The 9,767-nt window shown below is 44.5% G+C and overlaps 1 protein-coding gene across 1 annotated transcript in view; it reads right to left on the reverse strand.

Annotated features, from left to right (window-relative positions):
- The window catches only part of AP1S3 (adaptor related protein complex 1 subunit sigma 3), a 34,022-nt gene extending 25,883 nt beyond the window's left edge, over positions 1-8,139 (reverse strand). The window contains exon 1 of the mRNA XM_061634447.1: positions 8,069-8,139. Coding sequence (XP_061490431.1) covers positions 8,069-8,071 — 3 coding nt within the window. The 5' untranslated portion in view covers positions 8,072-8,139. The remainder of the gene's footprint in view (positions 1-8,068) is intronic.
- Between the last annotated feature and the right edge of the window lie 1,628 nt (positions 8,140-9,767).

Raw genomic sequence — 9,767 nt, forward strand, 5'->3', positions numbered from 1 at the left:
AAAGACAAATAATTGGGTGTTGGAACAAATTAAACCAGAACTGTCACGAGAAGCTAAAATGATGAAACTGAGGGTATCATACTTTGGACACATAATGAGAAGACATGATTCACTAGAAAAGACAATAATGGTGGGAAAAACAGAAGGCAGTAGAAAAAGAGGAAGGCCAAACAAGAGATGGACTGATTCCATAAAGGAAGCCACAGACCTGAACTTACAAGATCTGAACAGGGTGGTTCATGACAGATGGTCTTGGAAGTCACTGGTTCATAGGGTCACCATAAGTCATAATCGACTTGAAGGCACGTAACAACAGCATACAACCCCTTTAGCATTTGATTCTGACAAGCTAAATGTTCCGATAAGGCCATATCCCAAATCCTCACTTGGATTACTGATCAATTAAAAAGTGGGGAAGGGAGGAAGAGAGTGCTAAGGGAGAGAAAACAAAAAGTAAACCAAGCTAGACTGGGTGTTTCCTCTCTCTGCCCCCAGTCCCCCCAATAACCACAAAGCAGAGTTTGGTTTTTTTGCTATGTTGATGAGAAGATAGGAAGGTACTAGTAGGGACATCTATGGGAAAGCGTATATGCAAATATTAAGGAGGACACTCTGGCACTAAGACAATGCTGTTGGCTTTAGCCGCCAGTCTGGAGCTCATGTTAACATGAACAACTGATGTGGCTTGGGGAAGGTGGTGATAGGTTATTCCTGCCTTGAAATGTCGTTAAGCCAGAGGTAAATTCTGCTTCCATCAAACTAGCACAGTGGCACATCTTTATACTTACAACAAAATAGGGATGGAAACATCAGTCTATTTCTCTGTCGCCATAGCCCTATTTGGACATGCTCCTCATGTGTAAATCCTATACATGAGCAGGGGGAAATGCACCAAACTCTGTTCCCACCCCCAAATCACTACCCTCAGCACCCTCCTCAAATTCAGGTTGTGAGGGAGAGAACTGAAGTGAGAAGCCTCCTCTACTTGTGTAGGCTCTGTTACAACAGCTCCTTGTGTGATTTAGAACCCTGCAGAATCTAGGAGCACTTCTAAATCACCCAGGGATCCTCTACAAAAAGAAAAGGCTCCTCATTTCAGCTGGGATGGCAATGCGGCAGCAAGGAGGGAGAAGAGCCAGCTCAACACACTCATCCTCACCTGCCCAGCTCATGTGTAGGATTTACAAGTGAGCAGCATGCCCAAATTAAGCTCAAGTCATTTCTGCGTCACTTTCACATGCGTTCCCTCATAGGACAGTACTGTAATGGCAAATTTACAAGTGCAGGGTCCCTTCATGATACACCATGCCTCCTCCTAGCCACACACCCTCCTAAGATTATACAATAAAAGTAAGCTTTCAGTCACTGTGATTGATCAGTGAGTTGTTTGGACACCAGAAATCCCTGGGGTCCTAAAGAGCTGTTGGTTAAAGGAAGCAAAATTTGATGCCTAAGATAAAAGCACTAAGTCCCCTCTTGCAGCCATTTTATACCTCCTTTTACATCTCCACAACAAACTAAGAGATAGTGACTGGCCCAAGGGCACCAAGTGAGCTTCATGGCTGAGTGGGGATTTCAAATCTTTTTGTTCAAAAATGAGCCTCTGGATGACTACGACCCTGCTCATAAATCTGTTCCATCTCTTTTCAACATCTATGCGCATTTCAAAAAACAACATGAAAATCTACGTTGCAATATGTATTTCCTCCCAAAAGATAAATTTCTAAAAGGGTTTTGGTATGGTTTTTTTGAAATGTGCCACAACTTTCAGAGAAGAGCAAGCACCCCGTGAATTGCTGCATTCCAATTCACATGTTAGTTTGGGAGATGCGGATTGGGTCAGTTTGTACTGGGATTCACAAAGACTGGATTCCTCAAGTATCCCTAATACATACACATACATCATATTTGCTAAAAAATTAGCTCTTGCCTATCTGCAAAGTCCTTCCCTTCTCTATTCCCTCCTTGGTTGGCTGAGCTGGTGCAACCTGGACATTCTCAAAAGGGGAAGGGCCAGTAATAGAATATTAAACACTGCCAAGTTGCATGAGAAAAGTTTAGAGCCAGTTTGGTTGACAGCAAAACTTCATAGAGGACCCAGAGATGAGGTCGACTGCACGCTATTGGCAAGGACAGGAGCACAGACGTTAGGAAAGCAAAAACAGGCAAATGAACACATGCTTTAGTATATCTGAGTTAGTTTTATGAAGGGTTCATATGAACCCAAGGGACACAGTAAACTCAGAAAATGAACTGTTTCAGATAAATGAGGATCAGATAAGTGGGACTACATTATATATAGCTATTGCTATATCCAACTCACCAAACAGCAACATTTCTTGCTGTTTTATTCAACAGGGTTATGTTGTCCTTCCATCTTTTTCTTCTCCGTTCCCTATCCAGTTATCTCTCCTACAGAGATTGCATGTTCCCGAGAACCAAGGAACTTGCTTCTTGTTGATCTAAATTTATTTGAATAATCAAAGGGCAGGCTTGTGATATGTAAAAGAGCAAATAACTCATTAGATTGCCTAATATAAAACTGTGGATCATAAGGCAGCCGGATCAGAAGATTTTTTTCTCCAGCCTTTCCCTAAATTCCCTTCTCGTTCAGAAACAACATACCTCTGATTACCAGGTGCTGTGAGCAAACAGAAGGAGAAGCCATGACTTTTATGCTCTCTTTGTCTAGCTATGGTTTGAGACAGAATGATGGTCTAGAACAGATGGAGTTTTGGCCTGATTGAACAAGGCGATACTTGTGCGCTTCATTTTGAAGAACAGAAAAAGTGATCCTGGGGGTGGAGCAACTTCCCTATGAGGAAAGGTTACAACATTTGGAGCTTTCAGATTAGAAAAAATGAGTAAGGACAACATGATCAAGGTGTATACAATTATGCAGTGTTGAGAAAGTAGAGAGAGAAAAGTTTCTTTCCCTCTTTCATAAGAACCTGGGATCATTCAATAAAGCTGAACATTGTAAGATTTAGGACAGACAACTACTTCTTCACATAAAATTAAACCATGGAATTCACTCTTACAAGATGTAGTGATGGCCGTCAGCTTAGATGGCTTTAAAGGGGGGTTATACAAATTCATGGAGGACAAGGCAATCAATCGCTACTAGCCATGATAACAATGTTCTACTTCCACTGTCATAGGCAATATGCTCAGAATACCAGTTGTGGGAGAGCACAAGTGAGGAAAGTGCTGTTGCGCTCATGTCCTACTTGTGGGTTTCTCGTAGGCATTTGGTTGGCCACTATGAGAACAGGATGCTGGACTAGATGGGCCTTTGGTCTGCTCCAGCAGGGCTCTTCTGACATTCTTGACACATGAAAACACTGACCAACAACCCCATGAGCTTCCTCATCAACAAGTCCCACCAAGTTCAAAGGTTCTCTCTCTCAAGTGGAAATAACCTGAGACAAATGTATGGACTCCCTTACTACTTTTGTTTGGCAAATGGCTGAACATAAGCAGCAAGGGAGTCCACGTATGGCTGGCTTGACTAACACCAAGATCCTTTTTCGAACCCCTAGCCTTTGCATTTTTTTAACATCTAGCCTGATTAAAAGTTTGGTGCAACTTGAAAGCTTGCACACTATTGTGTGACATTTTGGTTGGCCTAAAAAGAGTCCCTAACTTCAGAGAGTTTTTAATGGGCCAACAAGGCTAGTGTTGCTCTTTCACATGTCAGTAACGTTTCAACACAATTGTTCATAGGTTTTCAATCTGAGTCATCAAAGGCTTCAAATAAGTGTTGTTTTGTTTTTAGAAAAGGGTTTCATAGATGTTTTATGCAACAATTATTGATCGGCTAACCCTTAGGAAACATCCCAATTTTAAGTTCACTTTACTGAAAGTGTGTGCCATGTTTGCCAAAGTAGGAACAGATGAAATGTGACCTTTCATGGCTAAGAAGTCCCTCTACTTGAACTGGATCTGGAAGGCTTGGGTTCAAATATTAACTTAGGTATGAAGCTGGTCAGGGAAATAAGTTTTCTCAGGGAAGAGTACACATTTACAACAGCAAAACAAAAAGACTGCTGTTTTTGTCAGAAGCCATATGCCATATTCTCCCCCTCTGTCACATGTCATAAAACTTACCCCAATTCTTCATATCACACTATGTCTGTGGGCCCTACATCTTTGGCTGCTGATTAAGAAGGCTGAATATTCAGAACACAACTGAAATTGAGGGAGGATTTGAAATGGGCTGATGCATTCAGCAACAATTTTGTTTTTCATAACTCCTTCCCCAGGCCTCAATTTAACCTATCATCATCCCCTCCCTACACCAGACTCCATCAACACCAAGGCTAGCCTCTTATTCACTCACTTCACAAGTAAGGCACAGGCCCTAGTAACAGAGGGCCACGGAAGCTGGAAAGGGAAAAGCTTCCAGCCTGCCCAGTGTAAAAGGCAATGTTCCCAATGTCCATAATTGGGCTGTGTTCTCTCCCCCACCTTCTAGGAGTGACATGCACACTGAAAAAGCAAGGGTGACCACAAGACAGTTGACAGAAGGCACACTAGGTGTCCTTTAAAGGGACTTCCTTTCAGCACCCACCAACTTCCTAGTGCAGCCAATCCCAGCCACATATTTGCCTGCCCCACACCTGGTATCGTATTTGACAGGTGCTGGGCAAGTGAATGTGTTTTTAGTGAAAATGCGCACAGGACAGAGGTTCCCCCACTGCTGCATGAGGAACATAGGAAGCTCCTTAAAACAGGTCAGACTACTGCTCATCTAGCCCACTATTTATATTTTAACAAAATGTATATACCTCTTAGTAGAACAGAAGACCTCTAAGCAGTTTACAATAGGCAGTCTAAAATGTCCATTAAAAATACCAATAAAACATTAAAAACAAGTTACATAAGAAAATGTCAAAACAGAAAATAAAACCAGTAATTTAAAAACATATACCTACTAAAATCACGTGGAAAAGTGCTGGAACAAAAAAGTTATCAGCAGGCGCCAAAAACAATACAGTGAAGGTGCCTGCCTAATATCAACAGGCAGGGAGTTCCAAAGTGTAGGTGCTGCCACACTAAAGGATCAATTTCTTGCAAGCATGGACCAAACATTAGGTGGCACTTGTAAAACTATTGTTGAGCAGAATGAACATTGTGTGGCACTTGCAGAGCTACTCTCTCAGCAGATCTCCAGGGTCTTAGGCAGATGTCTGTCTCATTGTCTGCTACCTGATCCTGTTAAACAGAGATACTGCGGTTTGAACTTGGGGCCTTCTGCTTGCAAAAGATGTGCTCTACCACAAAGCTACACACACACACCTCATCTTCTTAGTAGCGAGGCTACCATCAGAGGAAAATGATTACCTTCTCCCCCATTCCCATATTGTAAAAGGAATTAGGGGTTCTTAACACGTGGTCCATGGACGTCTTCAGGGGGTCTGTGCACTGAACACAAAAAAGTCAATTTCCAATGCAATAAAATATATTTTTTTTATTTATGGGGGTCCATAGCTTTCATCATATTCTCAAAGGGGTCCAGGACCAAAAAAGTTTAAGAACTTCTGCCTTATACTGAGTCAGACCATTGGTCTCCATAGCTCAGTACTGCATTGTCTACACTGACTGGCAGTGACTCTCCGTGATTTCAGACAGGGGACATTCCCTACCTGGAGATGCCGGGGACTTAACCTGGGATCTTCTGCATGCAAAATAGCTACACTAAGCTACAGCCCTTCCCAAGAAAAGGATAACCTAACCAAGCGTATGACTTAAACCTCTTGGCAAGTGTCTCCAGACTCCCAGTTTAGGAAAGTAAATATGTTGGATCTACCCACCCTTCCACGGATTTAATACATTAGATATAACTACTCACATTACCATTTATTGAAGGGACTGATTGAACTATATCAAGCAAAGTCAATACAACACAAGAGAGAGAGAGAGAGAGAGAGAGAGATGAATAGCAAATATGCAAATCACAGATCAAAATCCACCTGACCATAAGTCTACAAATGAACTGTACACACCAAGTGCACGGACAGGCCAATGAGATGTCCTTCAAGAGCTAAACCACGAGGAACGCTTTGAGCTCAGGAATGTATTCAAGCACCCTAATCGCCTGGCCACCTCCTCAACTGCTAATTTGACGTGCTCTTTTATTTGCCTGTTCTTAAAACATGTTCACATTAATGAATGTGTCCCTTTCCTGTCTCCGATCTTATCAGGCCAAGTGGATTTTAATGTTAGCAAGTAACATGCCTACTCAGAATTGAATTCAATTTCTATTGAATTCAATGAAGCTTATTCCTAGATGGGGTTTGGATTGCAGCCTGAATCAGAGAATCACCAAACTCCCATGTAAAGGATCCTTTCCGTAGGTTAAATCCAGACCACACTGTACTACAAGCAGAAGTGCAGAGTGAACAGGGAGCACCACATCAAGGTACATGCAATTCGGACAGTTCTAGGCATCTCAAACAGATGAGACAAGCCACACAATACAACTGTCAGAAAACCTTTGAGGTCACCAGGCAGCTTTAACTGGAAGAAAATTCTTTCCTGACCAGTGATGATTAGCTAAACCTGGATAGTGAAGTAAGACCTACCCACTGAATTCCACTCCCACCTAGGGAAAGTTTATTGCAAGAAATTCCTCTGTATGGCAGTTTTTAGTGTCCAAAAGCAAGTACAAGAAAGAGGGGGGCAGAGAATAAAGAATCCAACAAAATCTTAGATGGAGAAGAGAAACCGAATTCTATGACTGATAACATTTTCCTAACAAAGGTGTAGTCTTCCCTCCCCTTTACATCTGCACAACAGAAAGAAACTTGTCAGGTAGAGCTTTCACAATCACTGCATCTTCACAGCTGAGGTGAAACTGCCGCTGTTGAAAATCTGCCTATCACACAGCTGTTAAAAGCACAGAGACGGTGGCCCTCGCACTGCTTCCGAGTGAAACATGATCGTTTTACTTCTTGGGAAGAACTAAAGGAAGTTCATTGAACAGAAGTGTCAGAAGGGGCTCACAAGGCCATCAAGTCCAACCCCCTGCTCAATACAGGAATTCAGCTTAAAGCATTCCTGACAGGTAAATGTCCAGCTACCTCTTGAAGGCCTCTCGTGTTGGAAAGTCCACCATCTCCCTAGGTGATTGGTTCCATTGTCATACCGCTCTAACAGTTAGGAAGTTTTTCCTGTTCAGCCGAAATCTGGCATCATGCAAGCTGAAGCTTAAATCAGATGTTTCTTACTGGTAGTACTCCACATGGTTTTAAGAGAAAGTATAGTGGTTAAGGTGTTGGACTACGACCTGGGAGACCAGGGTTCGAATCCCCACACAGCCATGAAGCTCACTGGGTGACCTTGGGCCAGTCACTGCCTCTGAGCCTCACGAAAACCCAATTCATAGGGTCGCCATAAATCGGAATTGACTTAAACAGTACATTTACATTTACTTTAAGCAGACTACTGCTAGAACAGAGATTATTTCCGGCGTGTCCGGGCTGAATCCGGTGGAAGGGAATGGGGTAAGCTTGAAAACACACACTGGAGGAGGTGGTCCCGGTTCTTGCAGCACGATTCTCTCTCCTCTCCCTCCCTAGCCCCTGAACCAGCGTCAGGTAGAGAAAGGCACTTCCCAGATAAGCGGCACCCACTCTAGCGAGGCAGCCTGTTCCTTCCCTCTTCCCTATTGCAATGTCAGGAAGGGAGGCAGAGCCCGGCGTGGGAGGGGGCGCGCGTTCGCACGCTGGGAAGACCCCGGAGCGAGGAAGGGGGAGTCGCTTAACTATATAATAGCCGGCTCAAGCTAAGAAAGTAAGAGAAAAAAAATCAGAGTAACCGATCCTTTCTCTCCGGCGCAGAAAGTCTATATAAACTGAGCGTCCTATCGCAGCTTCCTTGCCAGAAGAGGAAAAAAGCCAAGCAGGTGATTTGTGCGGCTTCCAAGGGCAAGTCTTGCCCTACCTGCTTCTCTACTGAGGCTGCTTCACCTGGAGTTAGCAGGTAGTTCCTCCCCCTGGCTCCGCGGAGCTCGAAGGTGCGTCCCATGGATGTGCCACCCCCGCTTCCCCTCTGGTATACTTACCATGGCTGCCACAGCCCCGCTTCCCCCGGTGACTCGAGGCCCCTTGCCCTGTTCGAGTCTTCCCCCCTCCCCCCCGCAGGCACAGGTGAACTCCTAGCCGCTCGCCCTGTTTTCCCATAATGCCCTAAACTGAAAGTTATTAACTCCTCCCCCTCCCCTCCCCTCCCTGCACCCTCCCGCCCGGGTCACTCAGGCAACAGCCCCAAGGGCGGTTTGGAAGGGCTGGGCAGCACCGAGGGGAGGATCTCTCTTCTCCCCTTAGTTTGGGACTGCCGCTCTCTGAGCCGAGATCTCGCAGAGCCCAAGTACACACACACACAGGATGTCCCCAAAGCTTTACCTGCTGCTGAGCGATGCTGTTGTTATTGATCGCTCCAACAGTGTGCTTTGCAGAAGCAAAAGACCGAGTCTCAGCCCCGAGGAATTTACACTCTTACATTCTGACTGTAGCCCATCGGAAAACAGAAGGTTAACCGGAGGGTGGGAAGGGGAAAAAGAAGTAACAGCACACAGGCAGCTGACCTATTCCTAGTCAGGCCATTGGGCCGCATAGCTGCACCGATCGGCAGCAGCTGTCCAGGATTTCAGACAAGGCTTAAACATAAGAAGATAAGAACATAAGAAGAGCCTGCTGGATCAGGCCAGTGGCCCATCTAGTCCAGCATCCTGTTCTCACAGTGGCCAACCAGGTGCCTGGGGGAAGCCCGCAAGCAGGACCCGAGTGCAAGAACACTCTCCCCTCCTGAGGCTTCCAGCAACTGGTTTTCAGAAGCATGCTGCCTCTGACTAGGGTGGCAGAGCACAGCCATCATGGCTAGTAGCCATTGATAGCCCTGTCCTCCATGAATTTGTCTAATCTTCTTTTAAAGCCATCCAAGCTGGTGGCCATTACTGCATCTTGTGGGAGCAAATTCCATAGTTTAACTATGTGCTGAGTAAAGAAGTACTTCCTTTTGTCTGTCCTGAATCTTCCAACATTCAGCTTCTTTGAATGTCCACGAGTTCTAGTATTATGAGAGAGGGAGAAGAACTTTTCTCTATCCACTTTCTCAATGCCATGCATAATTTTATACACTTCTATCATGTCTCCTCTGACCCGCCTTTTCTCTAAACTAAAAAGCCCCAAATGCTGCAACCTTTCCTCGTAAGGGAGTCGCTCCATCCCCTTGATCATTCTGGTTGCCCTCTTCTGAACCTTTTCCAACTCTAGAATATCCTTTTTGAGATGAGGCGACCAGAACTGTACACAGTATTCCAAATGCGGCCGCACCATAGATTTATACAGCGGCATTATGATATCGGCTGTTTTATTTTCAATACCTTTCCTAATTATTGCTAGCATGGAATTTGCCTTTTTCACAGCTGCCGCACACTGGGTCGACATTTTCATCGTGCTGTCCACTACAACCCCGAGGTCTCTCTCCTGGTCAGTCACCGCCAGTTCAGACCCCATGAGCATATATGTGAAATTAAGATTTTTTGCTCCAATATGCATAATTTTACACTTGTTTATATTGAATTGCATTTGCCATTTTTCTGCCCATTCACTCAGTTTGGAGAGGTCTTTTTGGAGCTCTTCGCAATCCCTTTTTGTTTTAACAACCCTGAACAATTTAGTGTCGTCAGCAAACTTGGCCACTTCACTGCTCACTCCTAATTCTAGGTCATTAATGAACAAGTTGAAAAGTACAGGTCCCAA

The sequence above is a fragment of the Rhineura floridana genome, chromosome 7, assembly GCF_030035675.1.
Source record: "Rhineura floridana isolate rRhiFlo1 chromosome 7, rRhiFlo1.hap2, whole genome shotgun sequence".
Lineage (NCBI taxonomy): Eukaryota > Metazoa > Chordata > Lepidosauria > Squamata > Rhineuridae > Rhineura > Rhineura floridana.